Source organism: Folsomia candida, unplaced genomic scaffold (assembly GCF_002217175.1).
Source record: "Folsomia candida strain VU population unplaced genomic scaffold, ASM221717v1 Fcan01_Sc007, whole genome shotgun sequence".
Classification (NCBI taxonomy): domain Eukaryota; kingdom Metazoa; phylum Arthropoda; class Collembola; order Entomobryomorpha; family Isotomidae; genus Folsomia; species Folsomia candida.
In genome coordinates this window covers 177,757-200,900 of record NW_019091199.1, presented here as the reverse complement: position 1 = coordinate 200,900, position 23,144 = coordinate 177,757, and the positions used below count along the sequence as shown (strand labels likewise).

At 36.5% G+C, this 23,144-nt stretch overlaps 4 protein-coding genes and 1 long non-coding RNA gene across 9 annotated transcripts; 3 read left to right on the top strand and 2 right to left on the bottom strand.

The window, feature by feature from the left end:
• The first annotated feature begins 3,283 nt into the window (after positions 1 to 3,283).
• On the top strand, positions 3,284 to 5,093 carry LOC110851959 (RYamide receptor). Its single transcript, XM_022099907.2, has 4 exons — positions 3,284 to 4,078; positions 4,162 to 4,239; positions 4,332 to 4,475; positions 4,553 to 5,093. Exons 1-4 carry the CDS (start codon positions 3,422 to 3,424, stop codon positions 4,961 to 4,963), a joined length of 1,290 nt encoding a protein of 429 aa, XP_021955599.1. The 5' UTR covers positions 3,284 to 3,421; the 3' UTR covers positions 4,964 to 5,093.
• A 78-nt stretch (positions 5,094 to 5,171) lies between these two features.
• LOC110851958 (cuticle protein 12.5) lies at positions 5,172 to 6,449 on the bottom strand. Of its 2 annotated transcripts, XM_022099906.2 has the most exons (5): positions 6,288 to 6,449; positions 5,889 to 6,199; positions 5,697 to 5,814; positions 5,531 to 5,569; positions 5,180 to 5,334 (listed from the first exon to the last, which is right to left on the bottom strand). In XM_022099906.2, the coding sequence occupies exons 1-5, from the start codon at positions 6,432 to 6,434 to the stop codon at positions 5,311 to 5,313; spliced, it is 639 nt and encodes a 212-aa protein (XP_021955598.1). In that variant the 5' UTR covers positions 6,435 to 6,449; the 3' UTR covers positions 5,180 to 5,310. The 2 variants fall into 2 exon arrangements, with proteins under 2 accessions (XP_035709409.1, XP_021955598.1); XM_035853516.1 differs by lacking the exon at positions 5,531 to 5,569 and having other exon boundaries at positions 5,172 to 5,334.
• A 2,061-nt stretch (positions 6,450 to 8,510) lies between these two features.
• Positions 8,511 to 14,903, top strand: LOC110851886. Of its 4 annotated transcripts, none has more exons than XM_035853514.1 (10): positions 8,511 to 8,781; positions 10,256 to 10,418; positions 10,512 to 10,720; positions 10,802 to 11,350; positions 11,441 to 11,558; positions 11,643 to 11,776; positions 11,853 to 12,122; positions 14,052 to 14,159; positions 14,256 to 14,360; positions 14,432 to 14,903. In XM_035853514.1, the coding sequence occupies exons 5-10, from the start codon at positions 11,450 to 11,452 to the stop codon at positions 14,615 to 14,617; spliced, it is 912 nt and encodes a 303-aa protein (XP_035709407.1). In that variant the 5' UTR covers positions 8,511 to 8,781; positions 10,256 to 10,418; positions 10,512 to 10,720; positions 10,802 to 11,350; positions 11,441 to 11,449; the 3' UTR covers positions 14,618 to 14,903. The 4 variants fall into 4 exon arrangements, with proteins under 4 accessions (XP_035709407.1, XP_035709406.1, XP_035709408.1 ...); XM_035853513.1 differs by lacking the exon at positions 8,511 to 8,781 and adding an exon at positions 9,294 to 9,787; XM_035853515.1 differs by lacking the exon at positions 8,511 to 8,781 and adding an exon at positions 9,819 to 9,931.
• On the bottom strand, positions 14,713 to 16,548 carry LOC110851887 (DBH-like monooxygenase protein 2 homolog). The gene is made up of 3 exons (XM_022099817.2): positions 15,614 to 16,548; positions 15,370 to 15,519; positions 14,713 to 15,306 (listed from the first exon to the last, which is right to left on the bottom strand). The coding sequence occupies exons 1-3, from the start codon at positions 15,965 to 15,967 to the stop codon at positions 15,088 to 15,090; spliced, it is 723 nt and encodes a 240-aa protein (XP_021955509.1). The 5' UTR covers positions 15,968 to 16,548; the 3' UTR covers positions 14,713 to 15,087.
• A 1,081-nt stretch (positions 16,549 to 17,629) lies between these two features.
• Positions 17,630 to 18,326, top strand: LOC110852489. The gene is made up of 3 exons (XR_002548132.2): positions 17,630 to 17,831; positions 17,951 to 18,055; positions 18,146 to 18,326. It is a non-coding gene; the product is annotated as an uncharacterized LOC110852489 (long non-coding RNA).
• The last annotated feature ends 4,818 nt before the right edge of the window (positions 18,327 to 23,144 follow it).

The following is a 23,144-nucleotide window of genomic DNA, read 5'->3' as shown; positions in this document are numbered from 1 at the left end:
AAAATATTGTTGAAAATATGTACGACGTGCAGAAGAGAATTTGACTGACGAAAAAAAAAATTTGTGTAGTTAATCTGTCTCAGCAGTCTCAATTGATCCAAGCATCTCTGAAAACAATCTACCCTGTACATATTTGATATTGGTGGCACCCAAGGAAATGCTCCATTCATCCAGCATTGTGTTAATTCCACTGAATGCGTATTATCTCATGAGAAATATCTTATTCCAGTCTGATAAGAAATATTTACTTGTGGTATACTTATTGAATTGGAATGTATTACATTTTTGACAAGTATTTTGCCATTTCTGGCGTTAATTATACTGACAAAACAAATAAATAGGATGCAGTTTATAGTGGAATCGAATTTTATATTTTACCCAATTTTGGTCATGGTGTGACATCATCTTTAGCATCTTTTAGTACGAATCCGTGCTTCTTTCATGAAGTACGCATTCCTTTAATTGCGAAAAGGTTCAATATGCGATCTTATGATTTAGTGGTTTCGTGTTCACTTCTGCCAAAATAATCTTAGATGTAAATCCATCTAATCTACGCTGTTTATTTGTTTTTCGGTAGTGAATGGCTGTTCCAACGGATGTGCAAATATGTAAGGACCGAACGGACGTGGTCATTCTTAAATATGAAGAATGTTCGATAGATTATTAGGCAGCAAACGATTTGCGCAAATTCATACCTTTTCAAATGTTTTCCTTCAAATTAAAAATATTGCACCTATCCATTATAAACTTGATTCATTCATATCTTCATTGGGATATCTTTGAAGCAAAATTTATTAGCTGACTGATTCATTATTCGGCTCTAAAATTTCTAGTTGTCTGTTAGTCCACTTGGCCTCTGGATTATAAAACCTTTTATTGACTGTATCGATGATACATAAATGATTTGGCAAAATTATGGAGGTTACCTCGCTCACATAAACAATATTCTTTCCACAACTCCCACCTTTTGGCGAATTCAAGGTATTGAACTAATAATCACATCCTGACGAATCGATGACGAAGTTTGAACATGTACAGTCATCCATAAAATATGCAATATTTTCTTACGTTGGTTTCCGGCAACCCCAATTCCTCCGAAAACCGAGTTTCACTTCCATCTGCGGATAGTAAATTGATACAAGATTTTTTTAACTAATTGTGTATATACAAGTTTCCGATCTTCAAGAGTAATTGCGTTGGCGTTGCATACGTAGCTTACACCAGAGCCATTGGAGTACAATGTTTTTACTGCAAAATTCTAATACATTTACTTGCAAAATGATCATTGATTTCTTGAGAAGATTTCAAATATCTATGCATATTGAGGAGAGTGCTTATTATTTGATAAGAGTTATTCAATAAATTCATGTCTTATTCAAATGAATTATGGATTATTCTCTTTATCAATATGTAAAGAGAAATGTATTCAACAGAGAGAAATCTGAATTTAAATGAGTAATATGTATATAAATCGAATTTATTTAAATGTATTAACATCTTTCTTTGGCGAATGATAAATTAAAAAATACTTGGAACAAACCTCATTTATTTTCATGGCAAGTTTCGAACAGATTTTGACAGTGTTGTTCATAGTTGGCCATCAATTTTGAGACAACATGGTTGCACGGTCAACGGTTCGCCATATAAAATCAGTAAAAACAAATTATGTATGAGCATCACATCAACAAACAAGCTACCGTCTGCACCCTCGTAAAACGAAACATGACCAAACTATACATACATCCAACGCCTAAGTAATATGCACGGAATGAATAATTTCTCCTGTCAAACACGTGTGTATCTGTTCTCCTTTTAGCAACGCTTCTAGAACCCGTTTATTGAGTGATGACACCACTCTATGCCAATGGTCTGTGCGTCCGTTCGTCCGTCCGTATGTTTCAACATGTTCGGGACATCGATTTTGCATTAGATAGCGCAAGGTCAAACTAGATGCAAGTTTATTTTTTGACCTTCAGGGTCATACAAAAGGTTTTTATCGCAAATCATGTCATGTGACATATCATTTTGAAAATATTTCAAAATGAAATTTAACGCCACCATCAAAATACACAGAATTTTGATTTCACCACTTTATTATATTCCGTTTTTACAAGGTCTTATTTACCTGCAGACCATTTTAGATCGCAGAAACGAGGATTATTATTAATCTGTCAAACATGATGTATTATATGCCAACCACAACCAATTATGCGAGCAGGAGAAATGTCCTATCTTTATGAATTAATCTGTGGGTTGAAATCCAGACTGCATATTACGTTGAGCAAGGCTCGTCGTAACGACCTTCATTTGTGTACAACTTTGTGTCATCGTGTTAAACGAACTGTATGAGACAAATCTATGCAACAAAGTTGAACTCTTCATCAAAGTTGAAATATCTGGTAAATATATATATTTGTTAGCGTTATTATAAAACTAGATCCATTATAGAATAGGCACACTGTTATTTTTCATATGGGAAATTAGTGGGATGTATTTTGCACTTTGCATGGGTGTAAATTACTAATAAATAAGTAAATGTGTACTGTGTGCAGATATAGTTGTTTGTGCTCAATATGTATCATCATGGGCTGACAGTTTGTTGAATTTAAATACTGTCTGTATAACCAAATGATCTGCTGACAACAGTGTTAAATCTTCAGATCCAAGGCAAGTGGAGAGTGTGAATATATAAAATACTAATAATTTATAACTTGTGTTGTTGTATGTAAGTGCCTTGTGTTGCTTTGTTCCTAGCAGTTTTCTGCAAGTTTCTTGGCATATCCTAACTTTGGTGCCACGACGGTAAATCCCACGGAGAACGAAGCAAAATAAATAATATTTGGTGGATATATGAGAAGAAGAAGCGACTATTTGCTCCTGTTTCGAAATGGTTTTTTGGGGAGGTGACCATGCATATCTATGACTCAGTTTATCTGCCGTTGAATCTATAACCAGAGTGAAATATGTGCTTTTATGATATTTATGCAACTAAGTGGCGAGAAGTAAAGTGTTTAGAGAATGTGGAAATCATGGCAGTTTTCAATTTTATGACCTTTCTTGGTCCCTGAGAATTTGCATGCTTTTCCCAATGTTTTCTTTGCTTGATTTGATTTATGTGTTCTCTCAGACGATTCTACGTTGTGTGAATATTTGATAAAGATAAATAAGCAGACCCAACTGCTACATATTTACTTCCATGAACGATATACATAAGCGAAGAAGATTCTATCTTGAAGAACGAGATTTCATGATCAAGACGATGAAGACCCAAGATCAAGATAAGATCTGGAAATTTCTCGCAATCTATAGAATCTGGCTGGATCTCTTACCCGCAGTTGCAGTTTGAAAGTAGAAGAGAAAGCATTAGTTAAAAATTGTTGAATAATAATATCGTACTTTTGCCGTGATATTTATCTATAACATGAGTTCGGAAGTATTAAACTGGACATTTTCTGATAATAATAATAATAATAATATTATGGAACTCACTTCCAACTTTTCATGGATCCTCGAAGTGGTAACAAAAAATAAAAATAAGACTGGATCTGATGATGGTTATGACAATCCGACTGATATTCATCACCAAGGACAATTTTCAGAACCGTTCAAAGTACTGCTTCATATTTTGTACAACTTGGTGCTATTCTGCGGCGTTATTGGGAACGGACTTGTGATTTACGTGATTTACTCGTTGCCTCGAATGAGATCAACTACAAACATCTTACTTTCAAGCTTGGCGTGTGGTGATCTTATCATCGCCAGTTTTTGCGTTCCCTTTACATACATCTCAATACTTTACGGGTACTGGCCGTTTGGTGGAATATTGTGCAAAGTCGTTTCACCTTTCAATGCAATTGGAGTTTTAGTATCAGCGTTCACATTGATAGCGTTGGCAATTGAAAAATATGTCGCCATTCTCCATCCACTGGCTCCACGCCTGAGGAAGTCCAAAGTTTGGTGGGTCGTCATTCTAATTTGGATCGCAGCTTGTGCCACATCAATACCCATCGCCGTCGTCAGTGAAATTTACGAGTTGCCAATAAATGGAACAAATGAATCGGTGTCATTTTGTCAAGAGGTATGCAATACAACTTGATAAATAAATGGAAGGATGAGTCCGATAAATGCGAAATTGTAATACTTTGCTAATTTCTATCGCAGCGTGGGTGGGGAAATGCTCAGCAAGAATTGTACTACAGCATTTCTCTTATGATGGTCCAGTACTTTATACCGCTTGGGGTATAAAATGAGATTTTCTAATGTGCACAGTGTGCAGAGAAAGAGACATAAAATTGCATAAAATGCATAAAATTAATTCTTATCACCAATAGGTTCTGGCCTTCACGTACTCACGAATAACGTTTGTAGTTTGGGGCATTCAGAACGAGAGACCGTCCGTGGTTACAGGACTAAATGGCAATAATAATGAAATCAATCTCAACCGAAATTCAAGAACTGACACGAGAAGTCGCAAGGTTAACACAATTTCAAGAGCTCGCTAGCCCCCAAAATCAATGATATTCAAGCATTACTGATTTTTATTAAATTTCAGACGGTACTACTGACCTTAGCTGTGGTGTGCGGGTATACGCTGGCTTGGCTCCCCTACAACATCAATTACATCATTTCCAGACATAATCCGGAATACACGAATGAATATATTTCGATCGCCTGCCATTGGCTCGCAATGTCGCACAGTTTTTACAATCCCGTCATTTACGCTTGGATAAACAACAGTTTTAAAAATGCATTTAAAGATGTGTACAGAAAAATTATTTGCTGTGTCAAGCAACAAGCGTCCAGTGGAATTTCGACGAGGTGCAGAGATCGAAGCTCTTTCTCTACCACCATGTCCACCGTGAGATGGAAAAGTTATCGAAAAATTTCATTTACACCAGAACCAAATAACGCACCAATGAGAAAGGATGGCAAGGATCTGAGCATAATCAATGAAGAAACATGATCCCAATGCCTTTAATTAACGTTGTGGTGTGTACATATGTTTTTAAAAGTAAAATTATCAGTATTATACTCATGTGTATTATCTGAATATTTAATATGCAATCAATAAACCCGTGTTATTCTTGTCAGGATATGATGATCTGTGCCGCGTATATATATTTTTATGGTTGAACGTAGAAATAATGTTATGCCAGTAAAGCCGTTCGAGATTTTTAAGTTTTTTGATGAAAATAATTTAGAATTTATTTAAATAAGACCAGATGTAAAGAGCATGATGAGCTCAACTAAATCAATTGGGTATCAAAAGTAACAAAAATGTGAACGTGTTATTTTGTGGACAATGTGTACTTAGAAAGCTCGGAGGGCTGGGGCCTGAAAATAAAATAATGCAATTACAATTAATGATCCTTCAAGCGAACCGTTATTGTAAATATGTGTATGTCAAGTAGGTAGAAATATTAGAGCGGATATGGAGCAGTCAACAAATGGAAAATAAGTTGCAAATCTCTTGAATACGCTAATAAATCTGGAGAAATGACCACTTAAAAATATTCAAACTTTAACGTACTCCATAGCCGAAACTACCGGCATGACCGTACACTGGTGCCTAAATGTGAAAATTCATTGTTTAGCTACATACATAAGCATGCATTAGTTCATGCACATTATTTCCTGGATAGTTATGTGTTGTTATTCGTGCGTATGAAAATAATAGAGGTAGGTCAACCACTTACGCCGTAACCGATGGGACCAGCTCCATAAGCAGCGACTGGGCCGGCGGCGAGAACTGGGGCAGCGTGGGCGTAAGTTGCAACTGGGGCAGCAGCGATGGCGACTCGGGCAGCTGGGGCACTATGGATTAATTAACAAAACATTAGTTGATACTTCCTTCGGGTTCATGAGGGCGGAGAAAAAATCGCGCTTACCGGTTGTTGTAAGCAAAGCTTTGAGCAGCTGGAACAACAGCCTTGGCGAGAACTGGGGCGGCGGCGTAGGTAGCGACGGGGGCAGCGTGGGCGTAAGTGGCGACTGGGGCGGCGTAGGCGGGACCTGCAGCGTACGCTGGGGCGGCGAAAGCTGGTGCGGAATAGGCCAAAGGAGCCGCTCGAACAGCCAAAGCTGGTTGGGCGACAGCAATTGGTTGAGCAATGGCTGCGTGTTGGACGCCAGTTTGGTAACCGAAACCGGTGAGTCCACCAGCGGCGGCTACTCCAACGACGGCAAGGAAGACGGCGACCTAATATTTTATTAAATTGTATGATTTTGTGCTTTTGTTTATTTTAGAAATGCTCCTATATTTCTAAAATCGTTTTTCTACAACTTACGGATTGCATGTTGATTTTTGGATGAAGTGGAACTTCAAAAGTTAGTGTAAGTAATTGTTGAAAGGAATAAGCTTGAATGATATCTTGGACCGCGATTCCTCCTTTTATATCCGTTGGTGTACTTTGTTCATCGATAATTTGTAACATTATTGTATGTAAGCACCTCTGCTTATCCACACAATTATTGTGCATCAAATAATCAGCCAAATTCATTGTATCATCATTGTTGAGGATACATAGCTGGGATTCTTATACATAATATCAGTATGTATTTATATGTACATATGAGTGAGTCAGTTTTATTATTATTTATAGTAGCCTTGCAAGAATCCCACACCCATCATAAAATAATACACGAGACGTGCGCTTGTACAGAGATACATTTCTTGAACGGAAACTAATATACATAAGGTCATTTTGAGCTGATGATGTATATATTTATGTACTGCAGGTAGAAGAGGAGGGAGGTGGTGTGTAGACCTCTTCATCAAGTTAATTGACCAAGCACTAACTAACTACACCATCACGTTATCGATTGAATATCAATTGAACTGAGATGTAACTGCATCGCTCATGACCATGAAATCCATATGCAGTTTATCGTGGCCTTTCATTTTAATTAATTTTAGATTTGTCATAAACTCGCAATTTTTACTAGTAGAGTCATATTGCTCTTGTACCCCATCGTCTAATTAAAAGGTCAATTAAGCAGTTGCCAACAAAAAAGAGTAAAAATAAGAGTAGTTTAAATAAGTGCAAATCCATTTAGTAGTAAATGGATTACGACGATTAAATAAATTGTGCTAAAATGCACGATTCAAGTGTTTAAAGTGGTATCATGTGTACATATGTATGTGACCAAGATGTTGAATCTAACACAGAGCAGTATACACATCCTTAAGTGTATTTCATTTATTTCCTATTTTATGTATTTATAGTTTGCTTTGGAATTGATTTGTTTCATACCTGATGTGTGTGAATATCTACATGTAACATAACTAACTAATAATAGACGAGAAAGGTGCACGCCTGGATCTATAGATATTTATTTACATGCAAGTATATATTTAGTTATAAAGAATAGTTTCATGTTTCAGTCTTCAAGATTAGTGTGGCCAGTTGGTTCAATTATACTTGCTGAACTTGAAGAACGTGCATAATATAAAGTATAAATCAAGAGCTAAGGTTTTGTGCTGAACATTTATGTATTCACACCAAACCACACAACACAACACCGCAATCTCCAATTAAGACAATGCTCAATAAAATAGCTCCTATCAGTCGCTCATCTCTCTGTCAATATGTACAGAGTAAATTCTAATTAGGCAAACCTTGTAATTTGACGGACAAGGAGGTAGTTATAATAATCAGTCGGTCCAGAGTTTCCGCATTAATTTGTGGTTTTCAGATTCCAGGAAATACAGATAGGCATATACAATCATTAGATACGCTAGTAAGCCATGAAATTATCGTCTGTCTCATCTACAAATTTGCTTTATTTAGTTTATATGTAAGACGAAATGAGAAATGAGACGGAAATTGGTACAAAAAGCTGAGTATTTTTTCTATTGGTTTTTCTCATTATGTTCCATCTTTCCCCATTCATATATGTACCAAGTATAATAGTATGAAGTCTCATAATAATGTATCTAATCCTAAGTACATGCATATTATCTACTTGTATATCCGGCTATGAGGATCAATAGCAATAATTGTGTAGACTGATGACCCACTCATCCGAACAAATAATAAATGCAAATATACATATTTTTAATGAACAGGCACGAAGAAGTCAAGCCTGCATGAAAATTACTGAGGTTATGGAAGATGCGAGATGAATGAAATGAAAGTAAACCAGTTCACCCTAAAAAAATACGATTACACAAATTAAATGACATGCAAGAACATGTTCCAGAAAATACACAACATCAATTTTGTTAGCCAAATGGGACAAATTCACTTGTTGTGCAAACAAGAGTCATATTTATATAGCCACCAAATGACAAGGAGTAACGTCAATATGTAAATATGAACTGCAAATCAGCCTGTGTTTTAATGTCATTGTTATTTACATTTGATAGTTAGCATTCATTCTTGCATTCATGAAACACATGTACCTAGCTATTTAACTAGATATGTGTACGTACAAAGCTTTTACCTGTATGATTGCTACTGCAGATTTGTCTTAAATAAATCGGATAGTACCTTCATACATATAACAATAAAAACGGTACGGTACTTTAGCTGTTGTCCCTCTTAATAAGCATTCTCTGTCAACAGTTGCAATTCTAAATATAGGCTTCGCCATTATAGAAAAAATTGTTAAAAATTGCAACACGATAGAAAGATAAGGTTGAATCCAGTTAACCAGACTCTACTTCCTCCAGTGATCACTGGAGTCCAGTCTCTTCATTCAGACAAAAGTTTGATAACTTTTCCTTTCATACATACACATCTACATATTTACAGAACCACGTATGTATGTACATTTCGGGTAAGTTATTTTTATTATTGTTAAAAGTTACATCCTCCCTATTTCCAGGTATGCTTAATTACATTTGTGAACCACCAGCACGTATAATATGTATCGGTTGATCGCCTACTTTTGCTGTTGTTCATGAGTAAATTAAGATAATGAATGCAATAATAGATATTATTTGCCATTCAATCAAGTGACTCTCCAGTGGGACTAGTATATAGATTCTAAAATGCAAATACCATAATGCTACAGATATATCGTATACAGGAATGCAGATAAATGAGAGTACATAATTGTGTACAAAAGTTATATCTGTATGTACGATGTATGGATGACGATGGCACGTAGTAATCGTTTAATTGTTATCGCCACATTCGCCACGACGAAAAAGTATTCTGTGTTATTTTAAGTGCAAAAAGTGATAACTTGCTTTATCTCGCTTTTGTCCCATCCAAATATTTACTTGATGAGTTATTCAAATACGCAAACTTTTATATTACTCTCTGGTATTGAAACATTTTTGGTTTGAGGTCACATGGAGAGAAACGCACTCAGCCGCTTTAGAATTCCACAAGACCATTACGAAATACTAATATTACGGATTGTTAAAAACCATCATCGCGACATATCGAGTGTTGTCATCCATCCATAGCTTATCTTTTATACACTATATACTCATCGTCTGATTCATGATCACGTTATTGTTACATTTATTTATGTACTATAACTAAGGATAAGTTTCACGTCTGATATTTTAGCATTGTGTTTGTGCTATCTCCTGTTTGGTATCGTTTATCGTGTATCGGGTTCAAGTATTAAAACATGTTTTCATTTATCGGCCTATCTGAAACTCATATAATTCTTCATCATGCAAAGTTGACGAGAACTGAAATTGAGACTGTGTGCGTGAATTAACTAGTTTGACCTTATTCTCATATACTCACACTCACGGAAGACAAAAAATAACACCATAGGAAGTGCTCACTGGAGAAGAAGATTATTTTAGCATATCCCACTTGATGTAAGTATTTTTTATACATTTTCCCCAGTTTAGCACATGGGAACGCTTATCAAAGATCGTTGTTTGTGTCTTTCGGTGACACGATAATAAAGATCAAATTTGAAATCGAGTTTGATAATGGGCATCTTAGTGGAGATCATTTAGGTGATTGGCCTTAACAACTTCCAAATTTATAGGCTGTTAAAGTTAAATTCAAAATTTTGCGTGACAGTGTATTAGTTCGTATTCATAATCATAATCTGAGAATTTTCTCAAGAATTGGCTATGTTGATTTGCATAGTAATTTTCTCGGCTCGATTGGGTTGAGCTGGAGAGGTCATTCAAAGCTTGATTTTATGAAAATTTTTTGCAAAAGTGTGTTTACATGTTTACATTGCCAGTGATGAGCTACGGCTAATAAAGATTTTCTTAAAAGATTTACAATAGTTTGACTAAATAATAATTTGAAGCGTTTTCTTCGTATTGCAGTGAACACCCGGATATAAACATGAAGGGAATTCTGAATTATTGGCGTCTGGGGTTGCTGATTTTGGTATGGGTGTCTGGGTGGGGTTTTGCGTGTCTATCTTTTGTCCATGTCATTAAAGCCTATGATGTCGAGCTCAGTATTCAGGTCTTCCTCCGAAGCATGGTAATCATAACCATTAGTTATTCATTCTATTATTTCCGCCTTATATGTATCAACTTTAAATTTAATTAAATTTCGAACCATTGTCATCCAAAGGTCATCCAAATGTTCCTTCCTACCCTCCTGTTCGCAGCCGTGTGTCTGGCTGGGTCACTCCTCTACTGGCACCCCACCTGGGACGTCGTTCCCATTAAGAGACGCACTAAACACCTGGCCACCAACATTATCAAATAACGGTGCCAAGTACTATGTATAAACCTTTTAACTGCACAGTTAAGATTATCCACCGCATATCCGTAACTTCCGTAAGCATTCGACAATATGTATATACATGAGGTCTTGTTTATTGTGTGTGGTAATATGAGTATATATTTATTTATTTTCAGATGCTACTTTCTCGCAGTATTTACGCCAGTTTTTCATAATATAGAGTAAACATAGAATAAATATCCAAAGTCATTTACTAATAAACCTGCCTGAATACTTGAGAATGATGATTATATGATAATTAACTCGTGATTGATGAATTGATGATAAGTGAAGTGACAAGATGTTTAGCCAGATCCGCCCAAGAATATTCACTTATTATTAACTTATATTATTAAAGTAAGTGATGTGCCATACGTTTATTTTGTTTCATGTGTCATCGTCGGCTTATATTTATACATAAACTTTGTAATCCAATTTCATTGGGCATGCATAGAACTCTCCTATTTACGTTCTAGAAACCAATAAAACTTTTACCAGTGAATTTATATTTCGTTGTTACAGTCTGCAAATTACATAGGAGTCATTCAGTCAAATAAACTCAATGCAGTGTGAAATAATTACAGTTTCAAAATATATTTACATATTTCCATTTTCATATAGGTTAGCTTGCGAAACTTTTTTGCTAAAACTTGCCCGGGAAGCAGCTTCGTTAACCGTCACACACGGTGCGTATATTTTTGTGCACAGTTCTACAACAAGGTTCTCGTCTAAGAAACTATACACTGTATAAGTTAAAATATATTCCAAAATCACAGAAAATTACAATGACACCAGCTGCGGATTACCGTCACCTTACTGAAGAGCTAGAACAAACAGGAAAAATTTCACAGTTTATAACTGTCGATCCTGAGGAGCAAGCCCTTGAAAGAAAATGTAAACATAATACTTGAAGTCAAAATAATAATTAATGTTATTCTACAAGCAAGAAACAAGATCTAACATATTTTTTTGTTGCAGGTTTAATGGAACTCTATAAACTGCAGAAGGAAATAGAACTGGAGCATCGGTATTTTGTCAAACGCTTGCAGTTAATTGAAGCTGGAAAGCCGACAGGGTTGATGGATATGAGCATAGAAACTGTTCAGGCGATGGTGAGGACACAGTATTTACTATTGTAAGCTGGGAATTTCTAATTTATTACTTTAATCTTATTACGTGATAATTCAGATGGAGCGAGTCAGTGGAAAACCAATTGAGACCTTTACTGAGCTACTTCAAATTTTGTCAAGTGTTCAAGAACCTCAGATTGTAGACGTTATAAATGAAGAAAATGAGTTACATCCCAATAACCACTCATCCTTGTTTAGTCCAAGTAGCCAATGTAGCTCTCAGCTTTTATCTGCATCTACAAGTGGTCAACCTGTCGGTGTTGCTCCAAGCCTGGTCAGTGGCGATTCACAGTACCGGAATAATGTATTCCCAAATTCCACGGAAATGGTAACTATATTCAATCAATAACCCCTCTTTATGGCATTGTTAGTCAGGATGAATCAATTCGTTTCCTCTTAGGGTGCGGCCGTAACTCAGTCAACGAATAAATTTTTAATTATTTGCTAATTTGGTGGATTTTGCCAAGCACTGACCATGAAGCCCGAGTCAGGGGAGTAGTAGTTAACGATAAATTCGATATCAAGTGCACTACATATTTTATTGTATTCTGATTATTCTGAGGATGAATTGGACCATTTACTCTCGACGAAAATTTTTTAAAATTATTTTCCTGTTTTTAATTGATGACTAATTACTCTATTTTGCATAAAAATATTTTTACGTACACATTTTTATTTATTATTCTTTCGAGATTCGAGGCAACGTGTTAACATTTTTACCAAAATCTGTACGTGCTTCAGTTTTAGGCCTTTTAAGGCCGTGAGCGAGAATTTCCATTTTTGCGTGACATTTTTCTCGCGATGGAGATAAATATAGATTCTCGCTTACGGATTCCATCAGAATTAAACTTAAAATGCGTGGGCATGAAGTGTTTTTTCGCTTTTGACCGGACCAATTTTAAATTGTTCACACAAGGAAATTAGTGTAAGTCTTCAGTTGGACAAAAATCAGCCGAAGTCAAGATTTCTTTAAATAGCGCTGTAAATTTTTCCAATTTTGACCCGACTTCAAAAATGAAAGAACCTTTCTGCACACAATTACATTGTGCAAAAGAAAAATCATCTTTTCAAAACCTTTTAATTTTTCAAAAATTTCTGGTTTGTTACATTTTTCAAAATTTTGAAAATTGATCATAATTTAAAAATTTGTGCGAGGGAAAAACACGTCACGCCCACAAATTTTAAGCTTAAACAAAATTATGTATGATGGAATATGAGAATCTGTACTTTCCTCCCTCCCTCGTGAGAAAAATTTCACGGTAAAAATGAAAATTCTCGCTGACTTAGTCAAAATTTCTTTTAAACTGAGTATTATGAAAAATCCTGAAACACGTTTTTAATGATTTATCTAATGCTACATAATTTTCGTGGTTTCGTCAAAATCGGAGCGAGACCGCTGGCGTTGTTAGTTAAATGACCCCCACCGACCAACCACTTGACCAATCATGCCCAACGTAGATTGGATATCTAGCATTGGAATACTGATTTCTCAAAATCGTCATATCGAGCTGAAATGTTGCTTACGTGACTTAATGGAAGAATATGGAATGAAATTGGTAAATTTTTTATCTGGAGCGACTCTATGGGGTGACGGGTGACCCATCCAGATTTTTAGAAATTGCTGTAAAAACATGAAATCCGGCATGGTGATACTTAATGGCTTCTTATGAATGAATACAAAGTTAAAAGTGCAACCAGAGTGACCCTGGAGGCTGACCCATACCGTTGAAACGTTATTATTTCATCTGAAATTTGATATGGGGATAAAAACCACTTCTGGATAGCACACCCAGCTTTGGAAGTTCAAGATGTTAAAGATTTTTATGCCAAATAATAGAAAATCTAACAAACATTTAGCTATCCACAACAAGGAGTTTGGTAATATTATGTCGGTCAATTCGGAGAAAAATTTAGAACTCTGACTCAATGGACTCTGTCCCTGACTCGGCTATATGGAGTCTTCCTGCACGAACTGTAGATTTTTATTTTGTATTTTAATTTATTATTTAATTTCTACGTTCTAATGTGCCGCACAAGCAGTTTACGTAAAAGTATGAATTTGTGGAATTTATGTACAGACAGACAGACAGACACATGGATACACAAGGCTGGATATTATAATATCCAGCTTTTCAAAAAATGAAAATTTCCATTTTTTCCGAGTTACGGCCGAACCCAGAAACACCGGCGTAGCCGTTAGTGATTGAAGAATCCTGATTGTTAGTAATTATTTAATAATTGAAATTGTTTAATGTAGGTCAGTGGTATTCCCTGTACACCTGCCCGTACTTTATTTCAGTTTGGTGGCATCAGCTCAGTAATGTCTACCAACAAGGCACCTCGATTGTTAAAACCTGGAGAAGTTGTAAGAACTATATTTTAATTTTACGTATTGATCAGACACAAATAAATTGTCTCAACTGATTCACTTTAGTAATTGAAAATGTGTTTTTATTGTTAGGCGTTCTCCGTGTCAGGATCACCATTAGTCATGCCAAAACTTGGTGGGTTACTAAACAAGGACCGTGGCGCTGAACGAATACCTGTGAATGATTTAGATGGAAAGGTAAATTAACATAATATTATTGAATATTGTGTCTGTGTTTAACGTACACCAAAATGTTTACGATTTTTTAGAAAATCGTGGAGGTAGTTTTGTACAAAGGCGAGGAAGGCACGGAGAAAGAATATAAAGAGTTTGTGACCGATGTACGTGGTTTAGCCGCAACAAAATCAATTAGGAAGGATCGAATTCGTCCCCCACGTGTTCCTGCCCTTTCGAAAGGAAATGGCGTGTCTGCTACAAATAAGAAGTTCCGCTGATTCCGTGATTGAATACTACAGGTCGCAATAAAATTTACAATCGTTTCGGAACTATTAATTTAGTTTGGACTGAATATATGCCATGGTCAATTGAATGCGCTTTTTTGGTTAATTTATTTGTAACGAGAACGAATTCTCAAATATATCAACTACATAATATGCTCCAACAATCTATAACTTTGTCAACCAGTTTTGTAACATATCTACTCTGCCTAGCTTCGTACCTATCAATACATATATTGTACTGATTTGTAAAACAATAATAAGATTATTTTATAAAATAATTTATGAATCCTCTATTGCACAATTATTTGTACTACTACAGTTAATTTTAGATATATGGCATATCATTAATGTTAGTAATTATTTACTCGACAGTTCAGGTATTTTTGTATAAATTTTAAAGATTGTAACATGTAAATATATGTATCATCATCACATCATATTTGTTTTTCTGGTTTGGGCAAAATTTAAATTTTAAAACGATGCCAAGCAATGACACCCGAACTAATGATAAGGGTGACGCCACCGTTCCCAGCAAAAGTTGAAGCACTTCCATGTTGATGGCCTTTGATTGCGACCGCTTTCAAAGTGTGTCCTCGCGTCCCATCGCCGTGCTTATGGAAATCCGTTGAACTCAAAGGGTCTTGCTCATGCCAAGCGTATATTACGTGAACATTCTGATTGTGCTAAAAAAATTACATGCAAATTTGAAAATAATACTTCTTTATCACCACTGCAGGCCAACTCACCTCCAAATTAGCATCTTGTGCATCATCTCCTGTGTCCCACAGTCGTTTAAAGACAATTGATGTAATCCCATTGGATTCGTTCCCACTTAGCAGTTCGTAATCTTGTTTCGTGTCTAATGTGGGGCTTGTGTTTCCAGTTGCAAAATAATCCTACGTGTATGTACACAAATCAATTATTGTTTCAATACGGATGGACATAATGATTACATTATTTGAACTGCCAAAATTCCTATAAATTTCTTACATGGACATGAGCAATTCCTGATGCATCCACCCAACCAAGAGCAATATCGCAGTTTTCCATCCCTCCTGTCCAAACGACACAGAATCCAACTGAGACATAGCCTCTAGTCCTTCCAGACAACTTAAAAATCACATATCTTGGATTTTTTGGATCTTCCTTCCATTTCAAAGTTATTCCATTAAACGGCATCGAGTGGACAGCAGGGTCCTTCCATTCGTTGTCCGTCTCTGGAAGGGAGTCTGATTCCGAAAAGTTATCATGGTCCCCGTGATCATGACCCTGATGAGCACTTGCAGTAGTGAACAGCAAAATGATGGCGAAAGCCACAAGTTTCAAGGATTGAACGAGTCTCATCTTTTCCAGAAATGTGAATAAATGAAATATAATCGTGTGAAATATGTATTACAAGAAGGCCGTTTGACGAATAATTGAGGAAAAGACCGACTCGAGATTAATTGAGACAAAATTGGATCTATGTGTTGAATAATTATGTCGAGATTATTGTACAAATCTTTTGCTTCTTGAATAGTTAACGAGCAGATATTTCAGGAGAATATATGTACAGGATTCCCAAGTCTAAAGTGTAATAAAGTAGCATTTAACTAGACCTAACTAAAGTCGAGCTTGTTGCAGCACCAGTTAACTAAATCACCAGTTGTTTGTGGTTTTGTAGATTCCACAAAAATGTGATGTATGCAATTTTAGCTGTGCGGAAAGTATTTAATATACAAACTATACAGCGTGTATATCAATTGTATCACATGAAATTTTACTTGGTAATGTGCAATGCGATATAATTATATGCACAACAACGTGCTTATTGCTTGTTATAAATTTGCTGTGCAATGAAATGTTAAAAATTTGCAATCAAAGGAAAAAACTACGAATGCCTCGCAGTCTAAAATCCTAGCAGATTTAATTGTAGCAAACATAAGCTTTAGGCCAAGTGGCGTGGCGTTGCATTACTTCATTGCTTTTTATTGTTGCTGTTTGTTGCACTGGACTTTAAATTGTGTAATACGCGTATATGCCAGTACGGGCAACTGGTTGTAGTTGTCGTATTCCTTCAGTTAATAAATGAAAGGCGGACAGCAAAAAGCTATTGAACACGTTATACCTATAAAATTCCGGAATTTTTTTGCAACATCTCCCATCGCAGCTTTCCATTAAACTCTTCTTGCGCATCGCAACAACATATCAAAAGAGACTTCATCAAAACCAGGCGCAGATGTACGTATGCCATCCTTGCCCATGATAAACCATGTAAAACTACAATCTATGCAAGTCAACGAGTCTGGTTCACATTGGGATTAAGACAACCTTATTAGTTTGGTATATGCTATTGTTACAGGGGTGCAAGTGAATTTATTAAATCTTTGTGTGGCAAGCGGTTTAAGGTTGTGTGTGATTCCTTATTTATAAATTTGCAACCAATGCTCTCGCCTGGGTTGAAAACATGCTTATGAACTCGGTGGACCTTTGCATTTCGTTCCAAGGTTATCTGAAGAAAATTGCCTGGAGTACTAATACACTAGCAAATTCGTGCTTATACTGAGTAGTCTAATAATAAGACAGTTTGATTCATCTTATTTTCCCGTTTAAGTGTCATGAATTGAAGTTTGATGGACTATGAAAGGAAATATGTACACAGACAACGAGATTAGACTAATTTCAGCGAGATTCTTCATATGTTGAGCCATTCTACGAAACCATATTATGGTTTAGTGGCTACGCAGTTAAATTGGTGAATAGATCAATATGATGACAAAAATTGAAAAAATGCAGTTTTATGTAAATAGTTAAGGAAAACGGGAAATTTATGTACATGATTTAAGTTTGACGTTTAACGTTAAACGATTTATTTAATAAGAACGAGATAGTTTAAAAGATTATCAATGCAGGTGAACACAATATGAATAATTGGGTTTTCTCGCAATCTTATCAGTAGCTTAGATAAAATACAAATTGAGAGACCTCGATATCAATTATTTGGGGCAAAATATAGATACGATTTCCAGAAGCTTACAATTCGTTCATTCTCCTCATTACTTTGGTAATAATCACCAATAATTTAAGCTCCGTGACTAACTTTTAGAATTTCGAATAACTGCTCAAAATGAATATTAAGGCATTTTTTATCCTTCTGATCGTGGCAGTGACATTTTCTGCAGCATTTGCTAACACCAACAAGGCAATGAAGGAGGCACAACAGCAAAAGGTAGGCATTGCATACAATTGTTTTAAACAATCACTTATTAAAATAGAAAATGCAACTAATGAATTAAAATGACATACAATTTTCAAAACTTCATCAGACTAAATTTTTCTCAATCGCAGGTCTTCAATGCTCATGCTGAAACTTTGGAAATGGGAATTTTGGGTCGAGTGGGAGGACCGAAATTGAAATTGGGGCGCCCTCAACCCCCCGCGCACATCAACATGGTCCGCTACAAATTATAAATTACTCAACAAAAATAATGCGTCCCAACTCATGCGCTATTCTAAATATCAAAATGTTGATGCGATTTACAGAAACAATAATGATGTCCCTTTAACAACGCGTACTTACATGGAACACCCTGATGCATAAAACCGTCTAATGATCACTTCGATGATTGGTTGTCAGAAATGACTCACTTTAACATAACCAATTTGTCATCATATTTACCACTAAAATTATTATTGTACAATAAATTACTTCATAAATTGGCCTCATGCAATGTTCAATAGTTTTAATTGATATCGTACATATGCACGATTAACCTTTTAAAAACGGATTCCACCAATAAGGTGGAGGGCGATTTCGATCTCTTGGCGACGGACTACACCAATAAGGTGTAGGCCAAATTTTTCGCCTTAGCGACGGACTACACCAATAAGGTGTAGGCCAACTTTTTCTCGTTGGCGACGGATTCCACCAATAAGGTGTATGGTTACAGAATTCCGTTGAGACCGGGCTACATCAATAAGGTGTAGGAAAAAATAAAAATAAAATGACCGAGAAAATTTTCTCAGTTCCATTCTTTCCTCCTTATTTGTCGTTAGTTTTTCTTCAAGCCTGAACTAATTTTTTTAGAGTTGTAGTTGTAGTGGGGGGAGGAACTCGGAGGAAGTGCATCAGAGGTCACGCCGCGCCCCCGAAAAATTATCCAACATTGGCGCCGCTAATAAATTGGTCGGCGTTGACCTCTGACCTGTATCATGTTGTAAATATGATACAGTTCATATTTTTTTTTAATTATCACAACGTTCTCTTTAGCTAATATATTCGCAATAGTGTCACCACCGATCGGAACAAGTCACAGAACACTGAAGGACAAAATTATAGCTAATAACTTGTTTAAAATATAAAATGCATCCCAAAATCAGTGTCATCAAATTGATGACATGAATGATGACGATTTATTCGTTTAGTTTATTTTTGTAGTACTATCAAAATCAAATCCGATCTTTTTATCAAAATTAATATCGTGTGTTCATTTGGTTCAGTTGCAATTTCATGTTAAAAATGTATTATGTTCTAATTTTTGTTGTCGAATCAGTTCCAGGTCTCTAATAAATCATAACTGCATCAGTAGAATATTCAAAATCGGTTTACATTAATTCAGTCCCCAACTGATTTTATCACCGCCCCACAAGTCGGTCTCAATGGTATTCTGCCCCCCAGTAAATCCGCCCCCAAATGCAATAGAAACCATTTTTAATTCCGTTTTTAAATGGTATCCAGGTCAAAATTAATTAGTTTTTATAAGGTTAACTGACATCGTTTCTATGGGCGGTGCCCCATAGAAATAGTATAGAATGATAATTTTGGCATCTCGGTCAAAAGAGTCAGGTGCATGGTTGCGTAACGACATTATAAAGAGAGCTTTAATTTCTGCAGACATACCAAGCATTAGGGAACCACTAGGTTGTAGTAGAACAGATGGAAAAAGACCGGATGGTCTTACATTAATACCATATAAACAAGGGCGCTCATTAATATGGGACTTTACATGTACAGACACTTTTGCCCCCTCTTATCTCTTTCACACACTTAGACATGCTGGCACAGCAGCAAAACTAGCCGAGACCAAAAAACACAAACTTTACTCTGAACTTGAAAAACAATATATTTTTGTTCCGGTGGCCGTCGAGACATCAGGAGTATGGGGGACGGAAGGGTTGAAGTTCATCCAAGATGTTGGGAGGAGGATGAAGGATGTCACTGGACCAATGTCAACAACATTTCTCATTCAACGGATCAGTTTGGCAGTTCAACGCGGGAATGCGGCATCAATCATGGGAGCTGTCCCCAGTCAACGAGGATTAGAAGAATTATTTTATATTTTAAATGATAGGTCGTTTTATTTACAAAAATCATGTAAGGGGCCGAATGGTGATCTCGGACGCCTATCCGGATCAAGTAAAGGTTTTCCCAACCCACCAACATCGGGTTTTTCCTCTACTCCCCAAGCCAACTAACAATGCGGTGGTGTGAAGTGTAACCCTCCGAATTGGTTGAAATTTTAAAAGTATGTGGTCCAAGTCAATACAACCAACGTTTCTTCAGGGAGTTTGTGCGATGGTTGGAATTTGTCAAAATATTCGAGGTCAAAGTTGAAAAATGGGCGATTTTTCCCTTTGAAGGGAACGGGAGTGGGGTTTGCTTCCTCTGCTTGGTAAAAACCGCCCGTTTTTCAACTATGACCTAAAATATTTTGACAAATTCCAACCATCGCACAAACTCCCTGAAGGAACGTTGGTTGTATTGACTTGGACCACTTAATTTCGAAATTTCAACCAATTCGGAGGGTTATACTTGACACCATCGCATTGTAAGTGTATTTCATAGTTTATCAATGTTTGTGTTAATAATAAAAAAAATAAGCTATTATGCTAAATTTAGAATGATAAAGTGTCAAGTAATATTGGTACATATGCAAGATTCCTAAACTTTTTAGTTTGTTTCCGTGGAGTGAATGTGTTAAGATTATTTAATGAGGTTGTCCAAGGACGGGCCTCCTTTTAAAAATTATTAAAAATTTACGAATTGGGGACAGGCACGCATTTTTTGGCGTTGTCACCCGTTGTTGGGCGAGAAATTATCTTTCGGTGGACTTTTTCATTTCTAACTCGAATGCATATTTTGTGATATTGATGACCACTTCTGCCCCCGATACTTTTGTATATTTCTACGCATGTTGATAAATACATATATTTATGATGTGAGCGTGCACACCAGAAGGAAAATTCGAAAATTTATACCGTTAGCAGCTCGTCATCATCGGTATCAGGAGTGGTTTCTGAATTTTCACCAGCAGCTGCAATCTCGTCAATTACAAAATCTTCCATAACTAAATCATTATCTTCTTCCTCTTCGTCCTCCAAGTCCACCGTTACAAAATTTAAAAATTGTCTTACTTTTCGCTTGCGTTGAACGATTTGGATTTTCTTCTTAATAGCCTGAACTCGAATTTTAGTTCTAACTCTTAGATAAAACTGGATGGCTTTTTTGGGAACGTTGGGATAAATTTGATGCAGATATTCGCATAAAGGTGTTATCACTCGCCCATTTTTGTTTAAATTCCACCCAACTTGCGTTTTATGATACTCCTCGAAATACTCTTCAAACTTCATAAATACGCATAACCACCAATGGGCAGGGGTAATCAGTGCTTTAGTTGATAATGTTCCAATCCACGCTCCCCAATTCCCAGCTTGTGTTGACTTCAAATGGGGATATTCAGATAATAATCGTTTCGCAATATATCCTGCCAAAAATTCACTTGCTCCGATAATTGCTTTCTCGGAAACTTGCTCAGTTGCCCATGATGGTACCGCGTAGGACTCGTGAGGTTGAATGAATCTGAACTTTTCTTCAAAGTAATCCGAATTATGGTCGGATGGCAGAATTTCTTGGGTCATTTTGGTTCCTTCTACTAAGAGCTGCAATCTACCTGCACTTAAAAATTCAACTCCATTTTCTTCATGAATGTTCCCAGTTCTTGGATGTCGTAAGTTTGAGGATATGATTACACGTTTCAATCTTTGGACTGCGTCTGCTGGAAGTGGGTGATCATTGAATCCTCCAATCCCCCGAATGATACTGAACGTTGATTCGAGATGGTCCTGATTCAAATGTGAAGTCAATAGGTATTTGAGATTTACTGGTGCTTGGGACAAGTCGCTGAACAATCCTTTGGTACTCTCGCAGATCAATTTGATCCCTTTCTGGAATGGTTTTAAACAGGGTCGACGACTTTGTACTCGTAGTTCGGTCAAATTCTTCGAAAATTTATCCAGAAGCTTGGTTTGAACGAGAAGAGAAGTCCCGATTGAGAAGGTTCAGAATTTGATATGTATCTCCTTACATTTAGTAAATCTGATGCATCATTGACGAGTTGAATGAAATCGGCCATTTTTTGATGATGGGGATACAAAAACTGAATGGCTTTAGCAGTGGTAGATGAAAAAAGTTCAAATGCCTTTCTGACATTCATCCGCTCTCTTTTGTTCATAGAAATATGCTTATCCGTAAGTTTGTAGGTAATCTGCAGGTCGTTATTTTTCTGTGCTGCAATTACATCTCGAACAACCTTCAAAGAGATGACAGAATTATCGAAATCCTGTCCAAGTTTGATATCCGTATCCAAGAAGTGATTCCGGAGAAGTTTCAATGTGTGGGGAAAATCAGCAAAAACCCAAACATTCTTGTTTGTGACTGGATGGCAAAATGAATATTTGGATTTTGCTTCATTTTTCAGATTTATGTTGATTTCTAATTCTTTCCACACTCTTCTATTTATTGTTGACATGTCCGACACAAGCCCGTACACGTGGACGCCAACGTTGAACAATTCATTTATTATTTGGTTGATGATTCCCTTCGTGAGACGAGCATCGAAACCAAAGTAAATGACCTGTTTCCACTGGTACGCCAAACTTCTCACGGTGACTACAAGTAAGTTTTTATGTGGTCCCAGGATCTTCTCATTTTTCTGGTCGTACGATATCCTTCCGTCAATGTACATTTCATCAAACGAGATCATGGCAGCTCTTTGTAGGGGCGAGAAGTCTACGAATTCATTCTTCATGACTTGAAACACGGGCCAAATGAAACCAGGTTGAACCTTTATCCGTTGCAGCTGTTCCAAGATACAGGATCTGGATGGAAATAGATATCCGATCGTGTCCCTCAAAAATGCATAGCATGATGAAGACGCACTAAAAATACTAATTGCAGCAGACAAGTCATTTTCATTCCATCGTTTAAAGTGGTTTTTGTCGATGACGAGGTCGATCATGTTTTGAGTCAAAAACTGGAAATCTGCATACGCGTGAACTCGATACCACTTTTTGAAGCGATTGTCCTCTTGTTCTTTCTGGCTTTTCAACTTCCCCTCAGCATCGTGATATTTCTGCTCATATTTTGAGGACGACTTCTGGGCTGAATTCCTCTCAAGAATAGTGGCTCGATAAGACTTCTGCAAGATTTTCAGGTCTTTTTCTGCTGTCTCCTTTGTGTTTAAAGCCCGTTCCATTGACTCTA